Raw genomic sequence first — 24,856 nt, forward strand, 5'->3', positions numbered from 1 at the left:
ATACTGGTCATTTTGGGCTGACTGACTCCCTCTAATAAGAGAAGTGTTTAATAATTATAAATCCACATGACTACAATGAATTTGGTGTACAGTTGGTATTCACCCACCTGGAATGATGAGGAACAGTAGTTTAGGTGAGGCATCATCTCGGGCCTTGTGCAGATCCCTCCAAGGACCAAATTTAAGAACTTGTGTAGCAGCTCCGAGGCAGTAGATGAACTCATCATGCACAGGGATATGTTCTTCTGACATTTTTCCTGCAAGAATTACAGAAACAAAAGCTTCAAGGGTTATTCCCTTCTTCATACATGGGCATTGTAGGATAGTACTTGTGAATACAAGAAATATTGCCATATACTGCTTATTAAAATATTCAACAGTTCATGAAATATTAACACTTCTCTTCTACTCATGGTTCATTGTCTTGGAAACCGACCACCGATACCAGGCAGAAGAACATGAGCAGTGCTTTCAAGCTCTTACCTCTTACTTGTTAAAGAGGTTGTCCACTACTTCTTCATTGATGGCCTACCCTTGGGATAGGTCTTCAATGTCTGACCAGCGGAAGTCCAAATCCCCACACCAAGTTAGTAGGTGGATGTGTAGTGCCCTGCCGCAGCCACCACCAGGAGACGGCCAGCTCCGCAATTGAACAGTTCCAGCCGGCGGTTGCCATCATAGACACTGAGAACAGTTAATCGGTGGGGGTGCCGGGTGTCAGACCCTGACCGATCAGACATTGATGACCAATCCTAAGGATAGGTCATCTATGACAAAGCAGCAGACAACCTCTTTAAACCAGCCTGATTCCGGGACGTGTAGCTGTCCAGGTCTGGCATCGTCATGTCCATCTCCAACTTAGACACAGCTCAGCATTTTTTATATCGGCACTTGACCGATGCAGAGTGTACGAGGGCTGCCTGTCTGACTGCTTAATTTACTATCTAGCCCGCAAAATTCTCTGCCTATTCATCTGTTGAGACAGAGAGGGGGCTGGCTTTAATTATTGACATGAGCCATAGCCAGACCCCTTCACACTATTTTGAGCCCAAGGAAGGTAATGGATCTGCCAGGACTCGTATATTCTGCAACTTGAAAACCCCTTTGGTCACCAGCTGCTCCATTCAAGATGGAGCTGCCTATGACTCTTATTCTCCTCCAAATTAAAAATTTGCAAATTTAAAACCAAAATTGAATGCAGTTTAGCACTTGAATAGGAGCTGAGGTGCAGTTTTTGGTGGCAGCCACAGCACGTTTAGCGCAGATGTACTGTTTAGCCTCCTACACCACTGACATCCCACCACCAAGAGAGCTAACAGCAGCTGAGTGTTGGAGGTGTCGGACCCCTCACCGATGTGACATTGAAGACCTATCCTAAGGACACGTCATCGTTATTAGATGGCTGGACAACACTTTTAAGTCTCAGGCAGCCACAATAAAGCACTGAACACCCACAATTGCGTCACAGGCTTCCTACCAATGTCAAATACCTTACAGGGAGGCGGACACCATTGTCCGTAGCACCTAAGGGGTTAAATGGTCAAAGACTATCTTTATTGGTCTTTGATCATTGCTTTAAGACCAAGGTTGATCATAGCAGTCTGGGGGTCTGGGCATAGGGACTGTGCAAAGGTCTTAAAGGAGTGGTCCGAAACACAAATTAATGCCATAAATTAATCTATTTTCTAATATACTTTAATTAAAAATTCCCTACTATTCTCCCACTACAATATCTATGGTAACTGCTCTATTTTGTTATTTTACCTGTTCATTTTCGATGATGCTTTGGTTGAGAATTCCAGTGCATGCTGGATACTCAAATAAAGCGTCATCAGGGGGCCGAGGCTACGGTCACAGCTGGAGCCTCTTCCTCCTCCCTGAAACGAAGCATCATCAGTGACCTCTGTTTCAGGGGCTGGACTAGTCACTGAGCTACCGAGCATGCATTGGTTATCAATTCTGCCATACGCTCAATAGATTTTTCTCACTGTGCAACACGCACAGTGACAGTGCACTCTCAAACCGGCTCTGATCAGAAATAACGAGCCAGCAAGAGAGCGCACTGTCAGTGTGCGTTGTAAGACAAATACCCTGCATTCAGTGACCAGTGCCGCCCCCGCAAGTGACGTCACCTATCAGCGGGTTAATGAGTGAAGGATCATGTCCACCAACAATTTGGAGAGACACCTGCCTATTGCTTTTCTGGGACTATAATATTGATAAACTATCCTTCAACGGGGCAAAGTTGCACTCCAAAATGTAAGGAGCTGTCCGGGCAAGTAATAACTGGAAAATGGTGGTAAAGGAGCACTGCGGTGAATAGTGGGGGTACCAGGACATGGACCTTCTCCGATTTGTTATCAATTACCTACTCTATGGAGGGGTCACCAATATTACACTCCCGGAAAATCCCTTTAGCATTTCAATATTATGTTACCTCTCCCAAGAGCTCCATTTTCACATAGGTCATGTCTGACCAGTCCAAAAGCAAATGTGGGAGCATCAATCGCCTATCACTCCGGAGCAGCGTTTTCCTTGGCTTTCAGCTTTCTTTTACAATTCGTTCAATGTTTTTTTTTCTCTGGGTTTATGGAGAAGACTTTATCAACCATTAGCTGCCAAACTACATTTTAACACCTGGAGATGTTTTTAACACCTTCGACCCAAATGGTTTAGAAGCATTTCCCCCCCTCTCAGAAACGTTGATGTTCGAGACCCTAATGAGCTTCGGCCGTCAATCAAACACCTCTTGCCCGCTGCTTAATGTAAAGTTTGCTTGTAGAAGTTTTATAGCTCCCTGGTAGAGTATTGTAATGTTAGCGGGCTGAATCAGCAGATCAGAGAGCGCTCTACGCTGTGGAACTTAATTATAGACTTACGGCTGCTTTCTTTGAAGTATTTTACTTTTTTTTTAATATACTACTTATATTGGCGACTGTAAGAGTTCTCTGTAAAAGTATATATTTATGGGTAGAGCACTGATTTTTTTTTTGGCTTTCCTTAAAGTTTGCCTCCCTTTGTTTTCGAACTACCTGTTATAGGGCTTTTCCAGTTTTAGCCTATAGATTACCTACCCGTGGGTCATCAATATCAGATCAGTGGTCCGACAGCTTAGACTCCCACTGATCAACCGTTCTAGCCTTGGTGGCCACCAGGGCTGTGGAGTCATTAAGCCAAACCTCTGACTCCAACTCTTCAATTTCCATGACACCGACTCTGACTCCACCAAAGTGGGCTCCGACAATAAACCCAACGGCCTTGGTGGCCACTGGATGTATCCCGTGCATAAAAATGAAGAGTGCAGCTCGGTTCACTGTGTGTAGTGTCCGTTCCTGGTTACTGCAGATCAGGACTCAGGACAGGTCATCAATGCTACAAGCCTGGAGACTCTGAAATCCTGTGTGATGGTGGGAATCACTTGGGTTGATCATGGTTTAAGATGGTGTTCCTCAGCACTATAAAAAGATATATGAGATAGAAACGGGTCCTCACAATTTTCCAGAGGTTATAAGTCATTTTTAAGTACAACCAATGGTGTGTAGACTTCCTGACTATTAAAAGGAAAAGTCCTTCAAAGGTTTGCAGCAACTTTTAAAGTGATAACCTACACACTGAATAGGCAATCATTGTAAGTCCCACTGCTGAAACGCCCACTGAGGTCCAATAGACATTGAATGGAGTGTTCAAGGGTTGTTCTCAAGTTTGGCAGATTAAAGTACTGTAAAGCAAGCGCCTCGGCTTTACTTCTGGGTTATCGGCATTCCTTGGCCTCTCCTTGCGCATGCGCAACAAAGTACTTTTCTCTGTCCCCAGCAGGGCACAGCGAAGTACGCATGTGCAGGAGCAAGAATGAGGATGAGGATGGCAATTATGAGGATAGAGGAGGCGCCGAAGCAAGATCTTCGGACTGGACTGTGCCGTATGGTGGCATCATAAAAGGTATTTTTTGGGATCTGCAGAGCGGATTGGTCTCTTACATGGAGCTTGCTGGTCTGCTGTAAAAGAAGGATAACCCCTTCTTGACATGCCTGCATTTGATGTGGGCTCACATGTCAAACCCACATCTTTCCTCGCACATGGTGGCTGATTTAATTAGAAATAATGTGCCTCTAACAGCCGTGGGTGGAGCAGAGCTCAGTCCGCGGCTGTTAACCTGTTAAATCCCACTGACACCAACATTTAACATGCTCGGGCAGGGGCTCCCATCGGTGCGCCATGACATGACCGCGGGGAGCCGACGGATCGTCTGCCGATGCCTGCCATTACGATCTGCCTCTGAAAGCTAGCCCGGTGTTCAAAGGAGATCATGATTTTCTCTATACACAGCACATTGATCAGACTATTGCAGCATCATGTCCCCTGAGTGGACTACTAAATACATATTTTTACCTGGTATAAAAAGGACTTTCACATGACTTATTCTTTATTCTTTCCAAAGACCATACTAAGGACCAGGGGGCATTCAAGAAAGGCGATTCCGGCAGCTAAACAGGAAAGGGTTCTTTACAGTTAGAGCAGTCAGACTGCAGAATGCCGACCACAGGAGGACATGGACGACACCATAACAGCTTTTAAAAAAGGGCTGGACGATGTCCCCGATACACATAACATTGCGGGTTATAGCTGGATTAGTGACAAAATGCACAATTGGTGGAGAAAGATTGAACTTGATGGACCGGGGTCTTTTTTCAACCTATGTAACTATGTAAATTTCCCTGAATCCGGCGTTGACTTTCCTTTGTTTCTGATCCTCTCTGTTCCTGAGATATGGCCCCCGCAACCCTATATATAAATCTAGTATCAGTATAGCCAAGTAGGCGTGGTCATCAACTTTTCTCTGTAGATGTCTACTTGAGAGTAACGCCCACTTAGATAAAAACAATCAATTTATACACAGAGAAAAGGAGGCCATATCTCAGGAATAGAGAGGTGCAGGAACAAAAGAAAAACAACGCCGGAATCAGGAGAACGGGGGAATTTACACCGAATAAAAAAAAATAAATGACATATTTATGGCAAGTGGCAGGTCCGGATTAAGATGGAAATTACAGTTATTTATTTCACTCCTATATCAGCAATAATTTTTCAAAAGCCGAACTAGACCCTGGATTGTTGTAAAAAAAAAAAAAAAAATTCTCCTGAATCTCTAACACAGGTATCTTTGTTTTGCAGCAGACATTAATCACATCCATGGAGCAGCGCAGGCCGCGAGTATGGCGGAGAATGTATACAATGCTTATACGTTGTTTTCACGGAAGGTGAAGCTCATTCTGCAGCCGTTTATCGAAACCGGTAAATGTCACCCAGATAAATGATGACAAATCCGCCTTCTTTATTTACGGGACCTTTCAACGAGACTGAAAATGGGAACAGGTGTCTATGACATCACCAAACTGAATAAAGAAAAAAAAGGGGAAAAAAAAAGAAAAAAAGTTGACTTCTTCTGAAGTTAAAGTGATCACATGACCCCTGTAATTATAGACGTGTTGTCATGATTCCAGCCAAGACATTTGGACGCCGTTCAAGCCCCACGTAGCTCTACAGCTGTTTGTACATTACCTCTGCGCACATTTTTCCAGCTGACGGTGAGTTTACCCGGACAAAGCCGCTCTTTATGTCGTGATGGCGTTCACCGGCGACAAGACAAACACTGGATGCTAGGATGCCCTCACCGTAAACACACGCTTCCTCGCTATCAGCAGGGGCCATAAGAAGACGAGAAGGATCAAATGCTTTCTAGGCGAATATGACCGCATGAAGCGTGCTATGGCGGAATACTCCCAAAGTGCGCCCCCCATGGGTGCAACTGCCGTATAGCGGCACACGTCACACACAGGCCCAGGCGTAAAAGAAACTTTATAACATGCAGTATTTTTTTGCTGTCCTTGGACATCGTTGTCTCAAAGGGAATATTCACCAGAAAATAATCAGTTTTTTTCCAAAAGTATTTTTTTATACATTTTTTAAGTTCCCATATTACTATCTATCTATCTTTAATATATATAGATAGATAAAGACTTGTTATCAGTCATTGTACAGGAGGAGGAGGTGAGCTGTGACATCACCTATTGTGAATGGTGGATCCTGTGTTATCTACTGTATATAGAGGTGTTATCAGTCATTGTACAGGAGGAGGAGGAGGTGAGCTGTGACATCACCTATTGTGAATGGTGGATCCTGTGTTATCTACTGTATACAGAGGTGTCATCAGTCACTGTACAGGAGGAGGTGAGCTGTGACATCACCTATTGTGAATGGTGGATCCTGTGTTATCTACTGTATATAGAGGTGTTATCAGTCATTGTACAGGAGGAGGAGGAGGTGAGCTGTGACATCACCTATTGTGAATGGTGGATCCTGTGTTATCTACTGTATACAGAGGTGTCATCAGTCATTGTGCAGGAGGAGGAGGAGGTGAGCTGTGACATCACCTATTGTGAATGGTGGATCCTGTGTTATCTACTGTATATAGAGGTGTTATCAGTCATTGTACAGGAGGAGGTGAGCTGTGACATCACCTATTGTGAATGATGGATCCTGTGTAATGTACTGTATATAGAGGTGTTATCAGTCATTGTACAGGAGGAGGAGGGGAGCTGTGACATCACCTATTGTGAATGGTGGATCCTGTGTTATCTACTGTATATAGAGGTGTTATCAGTCACTGTACAGGAGGAGGTGAGCTGTGACATCACCTATTGTGAATGGTGGATCCTGTGTTATCTACCGTATATAGAGGTGTTATCAGTCATTGTACAGGAGGAGGAGGAGGTGAGCTGTGACATCACCTATTGTGAATGGTGGATCCTGTGTTATCTACTGTATACAGAGGTGTCATCAGTCATTGTGCAGGAGGAGGAGGATGTGAGCTGTGACATCACCTATTGTGATTGGTGGATCCTGTGTTATCTACTGTATATAGAGGTGTTATCAGTCACTGTACAGGAGGAGGTGAGCTGTGACATCACCTATTGTGAATGGTGGATCCTGTGTTATCTACTGTATATAGAGGTGTTATCAGTCATTGTACAGGAGGAGGAGGTGAGCTGTGACATCACCTATTGTGAATGGTGGATCCTGTGTTATCTACTGTATACAGAGGTGTCATCAGTCATTGTGCAGGAGGAGGAGGATGTGAGCTGTGACATCACCTATTGTGATTGGTGGATCCTGTGTTATCTACTGTATATAGAGGTGTTATCAGTCACTGTACAGGAGGAGGTGAGCTGTGACATCACCTATTGTGAATGGTGAATACTGTGTTATTTACTGTATATAGAGGTGTTATCAGTCATTGTACAGGAGGAGGAGGAGGTGAGCTGTGACATCACCTATTGTGAATGGTGGATCCTGTGTTATCTACTGTATACAGAGGTGTCATCAGTCATTGTGCAGGAGGAGGAGGAGGTGAGCTGTGACATCACCTATTGTGAATGGTGGATCCTGTGTTATCTACTGTATATAGAGGTGTTATCAGTCATTGTACAGGAGGAGGTGAGCTGTGACATCACCTATTGTGAATGGTGGATCCTGTGTAATCTACTGTATATAGAGGTGTTATCAGTCATTGTACAGGAGGAGGAGGTAAGCTGTGATATCACCTATTGTGAATGGTGGATCTTGTGTTATGTACTGTATATAGAGGTGTTATCATTCATTGTACAGGAGGAGGAGGTGAGCTGTGACATCACCTATTGTGAATGGTGGATCCTGTGTTATCTGCTGTATATAGAGGTGTTATCAGTAATTGTACAGGAGGAGGAGGTGAGCTGTGACATCACCTATTGTGTATGGTGGATCCTGTGTTATCTGCTGTATATAGAGGTGTTATCAGTAATTGTACAGGAGGAGGAGGTGAGCTGTGACATCACCTATTGTGTATGGTGGATCCTGTGTTATCTGCTGTATATGTATATAGAGGTGTTATCAGTCATTATACAGGAGGAGGAGGGGAGCTGTGACATCACCTATTGTGAATGGTGGCTCCTGTGTTATTGACTGTATACAGAGGTGTTATCAGTCATTGTACAGGAAGAGGAGGTGAGCTGTGACATCACCTATTGTGAATGGTGGCTCCTGTGTTATCTACTGTATATAGAGGTGTTATCAGTCATTGTACAGGAGGAGGAGGGGAGCTGTGACATCACCTATTGTGAATGGTGGATCCTGTGTTATCTACTGTATACAGAGGTGTTATCAGTCATTGTACAGGAGGAGGAGGTGAGCTGTGACATCACCTATTTTGAATGGTGGATCATGTGTTATCTACTGTATATAGAGGTGTTATCAGTCATTGTACAGGAGGAGAAGGTGAGCTTTGACATCACTTATTGTGAATGGTGGATCCTGTGTTATCTACTGTATATAGAGGTGTTATCTGTCATTGTACAGGAGGAGGTGGTGAGCTGTGACATCACTTATTGTGAATGGTGGATCCTGTGTTATCTACTGTATATAGAGGTGTTATCAGTCATTGTACAGGAGGAGGTGAGCTGTGACATCACCTATTGTGTATGGTGGATCCTGTGTTATCTACTGTATATAGAGGTGTTATCAGTCACTGTACAGGAGGAGGTGAGCTGTGACATCACCTATTGTGAATGGTGAATACTGTGTTATTTACTGTATATAGAGGTGTTATCAGTCATTGTACAGGAGGAGGAGGAGGTGAGCTGTGACATCACCTATTGTGAATGGTGGATCCTGTGTTATCTACTGTATACAGAGGTGTCATCAGTCATTGTGCAGGAGGAGGAGGAGGTGAGCTGTGACATCACCTATTGTGAATGATGGATCCTGTGTTATCTACTGTATATAGAGGTGTTATCAGTCATTGTACAGGAGGAGGTGAGCTGTGACATCACCTATTGTGAATGGTGGATCCTGTGTAATCTACTGTATATAGAGGTGTTATCAGTCATTGTACAGGAGGAGGAGGTTAGCTGTGATATCACCTATTGTGAATGGTGGATCTTGTGTTATGTACTGTATATAGAGGTGTTATCATTCATTGTACAGGAGGAGGAGGTGAGCTGTGACATCACCTATTGTGAATGGTGGATCCTGTGTTATCTGCTGTATATAGAGGTGTTATCGGTAATTGTACAGGAGGAGGAGGAGGTGAGCTGTGACATCACCTATTGTGTATGGTGGATCCTGTGTTATCTGCTGTATATAGAGGTGTTATCAGTAATTGTACAGGAGGAGGAGGTGAGCTGTGACATCACCTATTGTGTATGGTGGATCCTGTGTTATCTGCTGTATATGTATATAGAGGTGTTATCAGTCATTGTACAGGAGGAGGTGAGCTGTGACATCACCTATTGTGAATGGTGGCTCCTGTGTTATTGACTGTATACAGAGGTGTTATCAGTCATTGTACAGGAAGAGGAGGTGAGCTGTGACATCACCTATTGTGAATGGTGGCTCCTGTGTTATCTACTGTATATAGAGGTGTTATCAGTCATTGTACAGGAGGAGGAGGGGAGCTGTGACATCACCTATTGTGAATGGTGGATCCTGTGTTATCTACTGTATACAGAGGTGTTATCAGTCATTGTACAGGAGGAGGAGGTGAGCTGTGACATCACCTATTTTGAATGGTGGATCATGTGTTATCTACTGTATATAGAGGTGTTATCAGTCATTGTACACGAGGTGGAGGTGAGCTTTGACATCACTTATTGTGAATGGTGGATCCTGTGTTATCTACTGTATATAGAGGTGTTATCTGTCATTGTACAGGAGGAGGTGTTGAGCTGTGACATCACTTATTGTGAATGGTGGATCCTGTGTTATCTACTGTATATAGAGGTGTTATCAGTCATTGTACAGGATGAGGAGGTGAGCTGTGACTTCACCTATTGTGAATGGTGGATCCTGTGTTATCTACTGTATATAGAGGTGTTATCAGTCATTGTACAGGATGAGGAGGTGATCTGTGACTTCACCTATTGTGAATGGTGGATCCTGTGTTATCTACTGTATATAGAGGTGTTATCAGTAATTGTACAGGAGGAGGTGGTGAGCTGTGACATCACTTATTGTGAATGGTGGATCCTGTGTTATCTACTGTATATAGAGGTGTTATCAGTAATTGTACAGGAGGAGGAGGTAAGCTGTGATATCACCTATTGTGAATGGTGGGTCCTGTGTTATCTACTGTATATAGAGGTGTTATCAGTCATTGTACAGGAGGAGGAGGTGAGCTTTGACATCACTTATTGTGAATGGTGGATCCTGTGTTATCTACTGTATATAGAGGTGTTATCAGTCATTGTACAGGAGGAGGAGAGCTGTGACATCACCTATTGTGAATGGTGGATCCTGTGTTATCTACTGTATATAGAGGTGTTATCAGTAATTGTACAGGAGGAGGAGGTGAGCTGTGACATCACCTATTGTGAATGGTGGATCCTGTGTTATCTACTGTATATAGAGGTGTTATCAGTTGTTGTACAGGAGGAGGAGGTGAGCTGTGACATCACTTATTGTGAATGGTGGATCATGTGTTATGTACTGTATATAGAGGTGTTATCAGTCATTGTACAGGAGGAGAAGGAGGTGAGCTGTGACATCACCTATTGTGAATGGTGGATCCTGTGTGATATACTGTATATAGAGGAGTTATCTTATCAGTCATTGTAATAATGTCTGTAATGCTTGATATTGATGAAAAGTCTTTTGTACAGAACAGGAAGTATAAGTCATATATTAGGCCTAATAGCTTTTGTGAAAATTGCAAGATTATTGCTTTTAATATATGGTTAATTATGGAAAATGGAAAATTAAAAAAAAAAATAATAATAATAAATAAAAGGCTACTTTCACATTAGCGTCGTGCACTGCACGTCGCTATGCGTCGTTTTGGAGAAAAAACGCATCCTGCAAAAGTGCTTGCAGGATGCGTTTTTTCTCCATTGACTTGCATTAGCGACGCAGTGCGACGCATTGCCACACGTCGCAACAATCGTGCGACGGTTGCGTCGTGTTGCGTCGGACCGTCGCCACCAAAAAACGTAGCTTGTAACGTTTTTTGGTGCGTCGTTCCCTTCTTTTCCGACCGCGCATGCGCGGCTGGAACTCTGCCCCCCCGCACCTCGCAATGGGGCAGCGGATGCGTTGAAAAACAGCCCCCCTTGTGCGGCACTTGCACAGTATGCATCGGTGCAGTGCACGACGCTAATGTGAAAGTAGCCTAACATGAAAATCGAATCTAAACATTTTCTGGTGACATATTCCCAGTAATATAATAGAGCTTGTACATCGCATGCAGTGTGAACGCAGCCTTAAGCACCTGCACCGGGTATAAAATCCTCAGGAGGGGTCATGTAAAGCTGTGCAGTCCATAGGGAGGAACTGAATGAATATGAGCTGATGCATAATGAAGCGGACATTGATTGGCAGCAGGGAGAGTCAGTGCCCACACCGCTGGATCAGCGCCGACACCGGAGGTGAGTATTATCAGTGTTTTCATTGTGCATGAGGGAAATACAGAGTGAGAAGAGATTGTCCGAGTAGTGGACGACCCCACTAGAGGTTTTCAAGGGGTAACGTGAATAAAGTCACGACCATTATCTCCCCCGACATCACCAGATTTTACAAGGCCACCAGACACAGTCAATAGGTTTGTAAGGCCCGCCGTGGTCAGTAGGTTTGGCTGACTTTAGGGTCCGGCCGGCTTCCCAAGCGGATTCCCTCATAGCCAGGAATGTGATTTGGTTACTATGATGTTGGCATTATTTAAGCACTATATGGTACTATTTACTATGTGACTGGGAACTACTACTGGGAACCCGTATTTCTGTGTACGGTGGTGGAACCGCTGGACAGCATTGTTATCTAGGCAGCAGTACGGATGGGTTATTTGGCCAATGTATGGGTTATGCAGTATTTTGAATGGTTTGGCGGCAACCTAATGTTAGACATATATAGCATATCCAAAAAGTGTGGCGTTTGTCGATATCTGGAGCTTGAATGGAAATTCGAAGAGCCGCCCATGCCGTCATTCCAGTAACCTATTTGCTGGGAGTCCGAATAGTGAGTCCCCCTATGATTCTGCCGAGCCCTGTCTGAGTGGAGCGGCGGGTCAACAAGAGCCCAGCGCTCAGCTCTCTCCGGCGGTCCCGTTGATAACAAATGCAGTGGTCTTGCTCATGCTCGGCTACACGCCGTTGATAAAGAGACCCTTTCACCGGCCCGTAAAGGGTCACAGCGGTCGGATCAGTAAGTCATTGGCTATCCTATGCACAGGTGATAACTTACTGACATGGCAGGAACCTTTTAAGCACAGTTGGCTGTGTTTATTCATGTCCTGCATTCCCGTGCACCAGATGGCGGAGGGTGACGCATATAGCACCATCCAAAGTGGGGCTAATTTTGGCCCCAGCTTACAGTATTTGGTCCTGCCGTGTTGAAAGCGGATCACAGGCTGCGTCCGATAGGTAAAAAGATGAGTGCGAGCCTCAATTTCGAACATAGGAGAACTTGAACCACAATTTCAACTTGGTCTTGAAGCAAATGGAGAAAGGGTCAACACGACCCAGGGTCCCCCAAAAGTGACCACTTTTCAGCACGGTGGCAATATACGAGGGCAGGGCCTCTGGGGACTGGACGCCCTCATTAGCACTCACTTTTAGGTCATTCTTTTTCTGTCTCGTGCATTTTCCCTCAGTTCTGTGGACATTTTTATAACGAGATCTGACAAGCGAGTTGTGTTAACCTTTTTCCACCTGCACAGAAATGGAGAGTCACTTTTTCCATTTCTCATTAAAAAGTCATTTCTGTGCCAAGACGTCCAGATCTTACTGCAGATTGCTGCGGCCGCCGCTTCTCCGAGCTGTGAGATTGGAAATAGCTGTGATGTTTGTGAGAATGGCCCTGGCGTATTGTGGTGTCATGTAACACATCACCGTACGACGAAAAAAGAAAACACGCGCCACCGTCTACAACTGGTAAGTGCAAACTCACAATATTAATTTTGAGGGGATACATTTTTTTTTACAAAAAAAAAAATATTAATTGAAATAGAGAATTATCTTTATAATACACACCACATCTGCTGCAGAACCTCTTTCTGACATAGCAGGTGCGAATAATATTTAGGACATTGCACATGGATTTTCTGCTGCGATCCGCGTGTATTTTAGCTTCCCCTGATCTTAGTGGCCATCATATCAGTAGTTCACAGGAGAGGTGATGTCACCATTCCAACAACTCTTGGTCCGCTGCGGCCAGTGAGTGGCTGCAGCGGTCAGGTGACTTTAGCAGCATATCATCGGATATTTTAAGACTTAAAGTCACCAGACCACTGCCACCAATCACAGGTCACAGCGGTCCAGCAGTATTTGGATTGGTGGCATCATCGCTTCCTATCTTTGAGCAGATCACGGACTGGCAGTCTGCACTGGATCCAGGAAGGCGCCAGTAGGTGAATATGACCAAGTTTATTTATTTATTACATATCTCGTCCCCTGACCAAAGGTTTATTTTTCCCAGACAACCCCTTTCAAGAAAGGGACAGAAAACCCCTTTAAGTGAAGCACTCGCCTACCAGACGATGCCAACCATAATGCTCCTTACACAGCATCAGCGGGATGCTGATCACAAAAACTAAGTGGTTTGCCCCCAATGTCAGCCACAAAGCCCCGAATGTCAGCCACAGGGTCCCCCACAGCATCAAGTACAATGGCCCCAAACATCAACCACAATGCCGCTCCCAGTGCCGGCTTATTGACAGCCACAATGCCGCTCCCAGTGCCGGCTTATTGACAGCCACAATGCCGCTCCCAGTGCTGGATTATTGCCAGCCACAATGCCGCTCCCAGTGCCGGCTTATTGACAGCCACAATGCCGCTCCCAGTGTCGGCTTACTGACAGCCACAATGCCGCTCCCAGTGCCGGCTTATTGACAGCCAAAATGCCGCTCCCAGTGCCGGCTTACTGACAGCCACAATGCCGCTCCCAGTGCCGGCTTATTGACAGCCAAAATGCCGCTCCCAGTGCCGGCTTACTGACAGCCACAATGCCGCTCCCAGTGCCGGCTTATTGACAGCCAAAATGCCGCTCCCAGTGCCGGCTTATTGACAGCCAAAATGCCGCTCCCAGTGCTGGCTTATTGACAGCCACAATGCCGCTCCCAGTGCCGGCTTATTGACAGCCACAATGCCGCTCCCAGTGCCGGCTTATTGACAGCCACAATGCCGCTCCCAGTGCCGTCTTATTGACAGCCACAATGCCACTGCCAATGCCGGCTGATTGCCAGCCACAATGCCGCTCCCAGTGCCGGCTTATTGACAGCCACAATGCCGCTCCCAGTGCTGGATTATTGCCAGCCACAATGCCGCTCCCAGTGCCGCCTTATTGACAGCCACAATGCCGCTCCCAGTGCCGGCTTATTGACAGCCAAAATGCCGCTCCCAGTGCCGGCTTACTGACAGCCACAATGCCGCTCCCAGTGCCGGCTTACTGACAGCCACAATGCCGCTCCCAGTGCTGGCTTATTGACAGCCACAATGCCGCTCCCAGTGCTGGCTTATTGACAGCCACAATGCTGCTCCCAGTGCCGGCTTATTGACAGCCACAATGCCGCTCCCAGCGCTGGCTTATTGACAGCCACAATGCCGCTCCCAGTGCTGGCTTATTGACAGCCACAATGCAGCTTCCAGTGCCGGCTTATTGACAGCCACAATGCCGCTCCCAATCCCGGCTTATTGCCAGCCACAATGCCGCTCCCAGTGCCGGCTTACTGACAGCCACAATGCCGCTCCCAGTGCTGGCTTATTGACAGCCACAATGCCGCTTCCAGTGCCGGCTGATTGCCAGCCACAATGCCGCTCCCAATCCCGGCTTATTGCCAGCCACAATGCCGCTCCCAGTGCCGGCTTACTGACAGCCACAATGCCGCTCCCAGTGCCGGCTTATTGACAGCCACAATGCCGCTCCCAGTGCCGGCTTACTGACAGCCACAATGCCGCTCCCAGTGCCGGATTATTGCCAGCCACAATGCCGCTCCCAGTGCCAGATTATTGACAGCCACAATGCCGCTCCCAGTGCCGGCTTACTGACAGCCACAATGCAGCTCCCAGTGCCGGCTTATTGACAGCCAAAATGCCGCTGCCAGTGCCGGCTTATTGACAGCCAAAATGTCGCTCCCAGTGCTGGCTTATTGACAGCCAAAATGCCGCTCCCAGTGCCGGCTTATTGACAGCCACAATGCCGCTCCCAGTGCCGGCTTACTGACAGCCACAATGCCGCTCCCAGTGCCGGCTTACTGACAGCCAAAATGCCGCTCCCAGTGCCGGCTTATTAACAGCCACAATTTAATTCTCAGTGCCAGATTATTGATAGCAACAATGCTGCTCCCAGTGCCGGCTTATTGACAGCCACAATGCCGCTCCCAATCCCGGCTTATTGCCAGCCACAATGCCGCTCCCAGTACCGGCTTATTGCCAGCCACAATGCTGCTCCCAGTGCCGGCTTATTGCCAGCCACACTGCTTCTCCCAGTGCCGGCTTATTACCAGTCACAATGCCGCTCCCAGTACCGGATTATTACCAGTCACAATGCAGCTCCCAGTGCCAGATTATTGCCAGCCACAATGCAGCTGCCAGTGCCGGATTATTGCCAGCCACAATGCTGCTGCCAAAGCCTAGGACAATTTCAGGTGACCATAAAGTGGCCACATTTCAACATTCATTTTAGGGCCACAATTCCCCCTACCTCACCTTGTGTCTAATGATCCAAACTTAGCAACCGTCAGACAGGGCGTTATATTGAAGGCTATATTGCAATAGAAAGTCATGGTGTGTAGGGCGTAATATGTTTGTGGCATTTTGGTGGTAGTTTTTAAAGGCCAATTTCATTTTTACATGTGCATTCACGGGTGATGTTTTTCGTAAAACTAAAAAAAGATAATATAATGCAATACCAAATTAATTTTAAAAAGTCCAAAATATTAAAATATTACATTATTTACAATGAAAAGTGAACACCATAAAAAAATAGAAGTCACTTCTTAAACAAAAAAATTTGATAAAAAAGTGATCATATGTACCCGAAAAGGCTCCACTAAAAACGCCAGCTCTCCCCTGGGTGAAACAAAACCTCACAAAGTGCCACGGAGGTAAAAGGGGTTAACTTTTTGCAACAGCGTATTTTTTTTAAGTATGCAAATTGACTCTAGAGCCATCTATTGGAAGTAGAAATCCTAAAAAACAATATCGACACTTTAGGCTACGTTCACATTTGCGTTGTGCGCCGCAGCGTCGGCGCCGCAGCGCACAACGCAAACAAAAACGCGGCAAAACGCACGCTAAAACGCTGCGTTTTGCGCCGCATGCGTCGTTTTTGGCCGAAAGTTGGACGCAAAAAAAATGCAACTTGATGCGTTTCTTGCGTCCAACGCTTGCGGCCATGCGGCGCTAAACGCAGCACAACGCATGTCCATGCGCCCCCATGTTAAATATAGGGGCGCATGACGCATGCGGCGCCGCTGCGGCGCCCGACCCAGCGGGGCTGACCGCAAATGTGAACGTAGCCTTTACCGAGCCTTGCCATATGACTTAGGATTTTTAAAAGCCAAACCAGAATCTCAGTTTGAAGACAAGTGTTTCGGGTTGTTTCACCCTCATTAGTGCAAAGAAAAATCTGATTTGGCTGTTTGAGAGGCCTCTGACTGGGGTCTGAGGGGTAACGTTTCTCCTTGTGGAGAGTGGCATGCCACTGTAAGGAGACTTATAGGCCATGCAATGCTCCTCTTCAAATTGTCTCTTCTGAGAAGAGGACTAGAACTCTAGCGCCACCTATTGGAAGTTGAAATCCTAAAAATCAATACAGACTCTGTAACAAGTCACAGGACTTAGGAGAAGTTACTTTTTTTAAAGTACTACAATTAAAAAAAAAAAACCTAAAAGATGCTGTAATAGTACTGACCTGCAGAGTGAAGATCTCTGGTTACTTTAACTGCCCTGTAAAAATAAAACCCGAACCACCATGGCAGAAGTGTTTATTTCTCCATTTTCACATACATGATTTGATAATTTATGTAAAATAACAAAACTAAAGAATAACAATTAAAAAAAAAAAATCAACAGCCTCATATGGTTATGTTAAGGTAAAAAAATAATAAAAAAAGTTATGACTTCTGGAGGACACAAATGGGTATGGCGGGAACGAGTTAAACGGCCAGTCCACCATCATCTTAATAACACAGAAGTACAGCTGTAAGAAGATAAATTGGTCACGTAAAAAAAGTTATCTAAATACCATGGAGATAAGTTACACCTGATACAGAAGCTTAAAGTCCAGTCAGCAATTGCCTCAACCAAACATCAAATCCCCAACATAGCCTTGATCCAAGGATCTCGTGCAGAGGGGAAAACAAGAGGCCTTGTATGACCTTCAATATGCCACCCACTGCATTTAAAGGAAACATTTCAGTAGATCAAAAATGACCAGGTTTTTTTTCTTATTTTATTCCCTCTTCTCCCCCAATTTTTCCACTTTTTTCCTTATTAAATTCAGCCATACGGTTCCAGAGATATAGACCTTTCTATTTAGTGCAAATTTTTATGGGATTTATAAAGGAGGCGTGGCTCATGCGTTAATTATGCAGCGCAGCCTAAAGACACGCCCTAGAGGATCCTGTGAGTCACACACTTCCTTATAAAGGTCATAAAAATGAGCATAAATAATTGAATGTGATGTAGAACTGCTATTTCACAGGGAAAGATAAGAATTTATTTAAACGGACCTGTCTGGAGAGTCTAGACAAAACAGCGCACCGACCGAAAATATGGCTGACGGAACGAGGCCTTATAAATGCAACTGACGATACTGTCCTGAGAAAGAGAGGGCAACAACCCAAAATGTAGTTATAGATATATATGAAAAGGTAGACCAGAGCATCACAAAAAGCAAATAAAAAATCCAGGTGCAGAAAAGTTCCCAAAGGCAAAGACCAAACCTTAAATGCAGGAATCCAAAAAACAGGAGCAGTACACCGTTGTTTGTAAAAAGAAAAAAAAGCCCATGACAGCGACGTTTCAGTCCAAAGAAGTGCTTGAAAAAGGTTCACTTCTTTGGACGGAAACATCGCTGCCATGGGCTAAATAAAATAGCTCTTTTTTCACAAACAACGGTGTACTGCTCCTATTTTTTGGATTCCTATAGATATATATGTACATAGACCTGCTTCTCTGTCAGAGCCGAAATCTCTGTCTGCGCATGTGCCGCCATTTTATTGAAGCCCTGAAGACAGGACGCAGACTCGAACTGCGCACGCGCCACCCACATGGTGATGGTGGCAGCGCAGAATTTTAAAAAGGAGGCAGGTCACTGAATAATCAGTGACCTGTACAAGAAGCAGGGGAGGATGGAGGGGGAGCGGAGAACCAGAAGAAGAACCTGCCCGCACGTCCCATCCCGAAGAACACTGAAGCACAGAAAACGTCATTTTATGAAAACTTCACAAGGTGAGTATTCAATCTCCACTGAGTGGATCCTTTCAGATCAGGAATCAGGTTAATCAGCATCACAGCGCCATTATTGCCCTGCATCCTGCTGACAGGTTCTCTTTAATGGCAAAATTCACAGGCGTTTGATCCATAAATTGGCCAATAAATTTCAGGGTTAAATTATAATTGGTATTAAACAGTCATCATCATCATCATGTTGTTCATATTTTGATATCAAGAGACCAAAAAGACACCTAACAATTGATCCCCAGGACCTGGCCATTGCGAGGCTTCAAGCAGGATGTTCTCAGACAGAAGTGACCACTGAGCTTAGAGGGTCACATTCATCAGCAGAGATACAGAGAGACTGGAAGAGTCACAGAAAGGCAGAGAAGTGGACATCCTTAGGACACATCTCAGACTGATGACCACTTCATTGTGAACAATGTCCTTCAGAACCGGATGATGAATGCCGCACAAGTACAGGCACATTTAAGGGAGGTGAGAAGCACACAAGGGTTACGTCAGATCATTCAAAACCATTTACATTATTGTGGTCTGTGTTATAGACGACCTACAAGGGTACCTGACCACACCACAAGGCACAGGCATCATCGTCATGTATGGGCTAGGGAGCATCTACACTGGATGAGAGACAAGTGGGCCTCAGTGCTGTTCACTGATGAAAGTCTATTCACGCTTGAGTAGATATGATGGCCGCCAACGCCTTCACATAGAGCGCTATGCATCAGCCACTGTCGTCACCAAATGGGTTGTGATGGTATGATATGTTATGTGGGTATTTATATTTTACTGATTTTCATAGTGTTCTTTTGTTGCCCTGTATCATTCCGTGTATTCCCCATATTGTCTAGAGTCTCAATTACCTTCCAAAAGGCTGAAAATTGAATTCGCTCCCCTGTAGTGCCTTAATCCCCGAGGCACCTTTGTCAGGTCTGGGAGGCCTGAAAACCACCCCAACCGGTCTGACTACCCGTGGACATAAGGAGGGGGCTGGGGAGGACAGGAGAGGGACATGTAAAAATATCAGGGAGGTGAGACACAGTCAGTCCTGTATGGAATGATGATGTGTTCGCAGCACCTCAGAGAGAAAGAAGAGTATATGAACTATGTTATCCTCTGTCTGCTGGATTGTTGGACTTTTAACCTGTTACTGAACTGCACTCGGATTCCGAACTATTTTATCCTTTGTGTGGTGGATCGTATATGGACCTTTCGCATTTTTGCCTAAATAAAGGTCTTGGAATTGTTTACTATACTCTAGCTCTGTTGATTGGGTGATACCAGAGAAGGACCCCGTAACAACTGGTGGCAGCAGTGGGATCAACAGAGCGTAACCAAATGGAGAACCACACACAGAGTGAGTACAGAAACCGGACTGTATCCAGTTTACAGGAGAGAGACCTGGACCTGAACTACCAGGGACTGCCTAAAGAGGCCTTAATTGATCTACTGGTGGGTGCTAGCCAGACCACCTACTCCCATATGTCTGAAGGACAAGCCCAGGAGACGAGGACCCCACCCCAAAAAGCCAGTGGGTGGTGTGGTACGAAGAAGAGATATCAGTTCTGGGCTCAGGTGTCTCTCAGGAGTATAAGGAGGAGGCTGCCCGCCGGGCACAGCGGAGACGAAAAGCAATGGAGCTTGAAAGAGGGAGTTGTTATGATCCCTAGTGGCTGAGGCTCACAAATAGATCAGCAAGTGATTAAACTAAGGACGAGCTCTAGGGAAATGGCAACTGGACCGATCGCAAATCTGAACCTATCCAAAACAACCAGAGGCAGCCGGTGAACGTGCCTAAAAAATTCCTAGAAGTCTCGAGCCAGCCTGAGGAACTAGCTATTCCTAAAGAGAGAGAAAGACCTCGCTTGCCTCCAGAGAAATAATCCCCAAAGATATAGAAGCCCCCAACAAATATTAACGGTGAAGTAAGAAGAAGGCACATACATAGGGATGAAATCAGATTCAGCAAGAGAGGCCCACTAGTACTAGAAAGCAGAAAATAGAGCAGGGGTCTATGCGATCAATAAAAAACCCTTACAAAATATCCATCCTGAGATTTCAAGAACCCACACACCAACTAACGGTGTGTGGGGAGAAACTCAGCCCACTAGAGCAACCAGCAAGTGAGGGAATTACATTTTAGCAAGCTGGAACAGAAAACATGATAAACACTGCTGATCAAAAAATGAGCAAACAAAACTTAGCTTATCCTGGATGGACTGGGAGCAAGGTAGTCAGAAGGAATCTGAGTAGCACTGATTACATCGACAGCCGGCAACAAGTGGAAGTAAAACAGAGCTATATAGGAACCTCCCAGAGGATAACGAACCAGCTGATAGCCAGAGACCAGCAGGACAACAGGCAAAGCCACCAGGGGGAGCCCAAAGCAAAAGTCACACCATACCACCAGTGACCACAAGAGGGAGCCTGAAATAAGAGTTCACAACAGGGAGTAACGCAATGTGGAGAGTAAACCCAATGATCTGGGAGCCTGTACAGATCACCAGGACAGAGTTTAAGCCATTTGATGAGGCTTCCAGAGATGTGGAGGGGTTCTTCAAGGACCTTGAGCAGCAGTGTGCTGTGATGGAGGTGCCCCACTCTGGCTGGATGCATTTGTTAGTGGGACTCCTGAACGGTAGCATGGCGGAGGCTTACCGAATAGTGTTGAGCGATACCGTCCGATACTTGAAAGTATCGGTATCGGAAAGTATCGGCCGATACCGGCAAAGTATCGGATCTAATCCGATACCTATACCCGATACCAATACAAGTCAATGGGACTCAAGTATCGGACGGTATCCCTGATGGTTCCCAGGGTCTGAAGGAGAGGAAACTCTCCTTCAGGCCCTGGGATCCATATTAATGTGTAAAAGAAAGAATTAAAATAAAAAATATTGCTATACTCACCTTTCCGACGCAGCCTGGACCTCACCGAGGGAACCGGCAGCGTTCTTTGCTTAAAATGCGCGCGTTTACTTCCTTCCGTGACGTCACGGCTTGTGATTGGTCGCGTGCCGCCCATGTGGCCGCGACGCGACCAATCACAGCAAGCCGTGACGTAATTTTCAGGTCCTCAATGCCTAATTCTAGGCATTCAAGATTTTAAAATTACGTTCCGGCTTGTGATTGGTCGCGTCGCGGTCACATGGGCGACGCGACCAATCACAAGCCGTGACGTCACGGGAGGCAGGAAACGCGCGCATTTTAAAATTACGTCACGGCTTGTGATTGGTTGCGTGCCGCCCATGTGACCGCGACGCGACCAATCACAGCAAGCCGTGACGTAATTTCAGGTCCTGAATGCAGAATTAGGCATTACGTGACGTAATTTTAAAATGCGCGCGTTTCCTGCCTCCCGTGACGTCACGGCTTGTGATTGGTCGCGTCGCCCATGTGACCGCGACGCGACCAATCACAAGCCGGATCGTAATTTTAAAATCCTGAATGCCTAGAATTAGGCATTGAGGACCTGAAAATTACGTCACGGCTTGCTGTGATTGGTCGCGTCGCGGCCACATGGGCGGCATGCGACCAATCACAAGCCATGACGTCACGGAAGGAAGTAAACGCGCGCATTTTAAGCAAAGAACGCTGCCGGTTCCCTCGGTGAGGTCCAGGCTGCGTCGGAGAGGTGAGTATAGCAATATTTTTTATTTTAATTCTTTCTTTTACACATTAATGTTGTTTCGATACCGATACCTGATACCACAAAAGTATCGGATCTCGGTATCGGAATTCCGATACCCGCAAGTATCGGCCGATACCCGATACTTGCGGTATCGGAATGCTCAACACTATTACCGAACCATTGACTCACAGCGGAATCGAGATTGTAAAGTGGACTAACCATGGATTACCATGCTATCACCCCATACTCATATAGGGCCAAGTTCCGAGACCTCCCATGTACCACGGGGGGATCGTTTAGGATGTATGCACATATGTCGTCCCAGGCATGTCGGAGATGGCTGGAAGCAGAAAATGCCTTTACTGTGGAAGATGTTATACAGGCGTTCCTTATAGAACAATTTCTTGCCAAGTGCCCCGCAGAGGTACGGGAATGGGTCCGGAAGCGCACGACGTGTACCGTGGATAGAGCTGCAGCCCTGGCCGATGAAGCCCTTACTATCTGACCGCAATGGAGGAGGCTTCTGGACAATGAACAACGGCCTTCTCCTGCACCCCGTCCCCCTCCGATTATATCTGCCCTTCCACCTAGTCGCAAGCCGATGACAATCAAGCCTCACAATCCAAGGCCCCAACAGTTCCGACCACGACCTGGGGGTATCACAGAGAGCAGATGGTATGGGTGTTGGCAACCTGGACATTTGCAATCTGGCTGTCCCTCAAAAATTCAGAGGGAGCCCCACCTCGTCCAGTGCATCTTGTGCACTCAATCCCACCTGAGGAAGTGCTACCACCACCCCCACCAGAGTGGACCACCAACCACGGCACCACAGATACCCCTCCTGGAGTGTACGGACTCCGGCCTTTGTCCTTTAGCTACCCAGAGCAACGGCAACGACACCTGCAGGATGTGTTAATTGATGGTTACAAAGTGTCAGGATTTAGAGACACGGGGGCATTCCTGACTATCGCTGACCCCCGTGTGGTTCGACCCGAGGCAATTCACCAGGGTACGGGATTTCCCATTGTCCTGGCGGGGGGTGTCCGCAAATATATACAGCGAGCTTTGGTACGTTTGGATTATGGTTTTGGAGAAAAACTGTGTTGAATTGGAGTTATGGGAGGACTTCCTGCAGATATCCTCCTTGGAAATGACATTGGGGAGTTACAGTGTTATTTTGTGATTTTGTGGGAGCAGTCACCCGACTACAAGCCCCTCAAGCACCCTGACATCCGGACCTCACCGAGGAGCAATCTGTTTCGCAAGAAGGTCTGTGGGCCTCTCACTCTTCTGAAAGAACAATTGGAGGGAGATATCGCAGGCACAGGAACGCCCATCATGTGACGGGGTGTACGGCAGAGCAGGAAGGGACAACAGGCCGAGGGACGATCCAACAAGATTTATTAAAGCAGGGAGCATACAACATCAAATATCCATAATGTCCTTCAAGTTCACGAGAAGTCCACAATAAGTCCAAGTAAAGAAACAGATCTGGAGGTGCTTTCCAGTAATCCCGCACCCGATAAACGAAACAATAGTCCTTCCACGAGTCCCACAGAACAGATACGGGGGCACCTCCCGATAATCCTTGTGCCAGCTAACAAAGCAATAGTCCACACGAGTCCAAGGGATCCCAAAACAATCTCACGAATGACGAGATATGTCCTCAGCTCAAGTCTCGTCCCGTTCGCTTCCGCAGTCACAGATGGACGTGGGGTCTTGCCTCAGCTAAGAATCCCCACTCCTTCTCCTTTTAGGATCAACTCACATCTGATCTCAAAAATAAGAATGGATTGTCTGAGCTCCTGGGATCCGCCCATGAAGGGGGGTAGGGGTCACACCTTCTATTCAATGGTTGGGTCCACCAGAAGATTCTATGCTGGTCGGCTCCGCTTAGTCTATGTAGTATGTACATTTGACTAGCCACCTGCTGTGAGGAAGAATGGCTATTCCTTCACTAGTTGACAAAGCTTAATTACATTAAAGCTTAGGGCTGCAAGTATTGGGGGAAGGAGACATTGTTACAGGTGACTCCCAGCACAAGAAAATACATAAATTACAGCTAATAGAAACCAGAGAACAGTTAGGGTACCGTCACACAGTGCCATTTTCATCGCTACGACGGTACGATTCGTGACGTTCTAGCGATATCGTTACGATATCGCAGTGTCTGACACACAGCAGCGATCAGGGACCCTGCTGAGAATCGTACGTCGTAGCAGATCGTTTGGAACTTTCTTTCGTCGCTTGATCACCCGCTGACATCGCTGGATCGTTGTGTGTGACACCGATCCAGCGATGTGTTCGCTTGTAACCAGGGTAAACATCGGGTAACTAAGCGCAGGGCCGCGCTTAGTAACCCGATGTTTACCCTGGTTACCAGCGTAAACGTAAAAAAAACAAACAGTACATACTCACATTCCGGTGTCTGTCCTCCGGCGTCTCAGCTTCTCTGCACTGTGAGCGCCTGCCGGCCGGAAAGCGAGCACAGCGGTGACGTCACCGCTCTGCTTTCCGGCTATGGTGCTTACACAGTGGAGAGAAGCAGAACGCCGGGGGACAGACACCGGAATGTAAGTATATACTGTTTATTTTTTTACGTTTACGCTGGTAACCAGGGTAAACATCGGGTTACTAAGCGCGGCCCTGCGCTTAGTAACCCGATGTTTACCCTGGTTACCCGGGGACTTCGGCATCGCTCCAGCGCCGTGATTGCAAAGTGTGACCGCAGTCTACGACGCTGGAG

General features: G+C 46.3%; 1 protein-coding gene across 3 annotated transcripts in view; it reads right to left on the bottom strand.

The window, feature by feature from the left end:
- LDAH (lipid droplet associated hydrolase) overlaps positions 1-24,856 on the bottom strand; it is a 242,756-nt gene that overhangs the window by 198,559 nt on the left and 19,341 nt on the right. For all 3 annotated transcript variants that reach the window (XM_077291490.1, XM_077291489.1, XM_077291488.1), the window contains exon 2: positions 108-257. In XM_077291490.1, the coding sequence (XP_077147605.1) occupies positions 108-252 (145 nt within the window). In that variant the 5' untranslated portion in view covers positions 253-257. The remainder of the gene's footprint in view (positions 1-107; positions 258-24,856) is intronic.

This window comes from Ranitomeya variabilis, chromosome 2 (genome assembly GCF_051348905.1).
Source record: "Ranitomeya variabilis isolate aRanVar5 chromosome 2, aRanVar5.hap1, whole genome shotgun sequence".
Lineage (NCBI taxonomy): Eukaryota > Metazoa > Chordata > Amphibia > Anura > Dendrobatidae > Ranitomeya > Ranitomeya variabilis.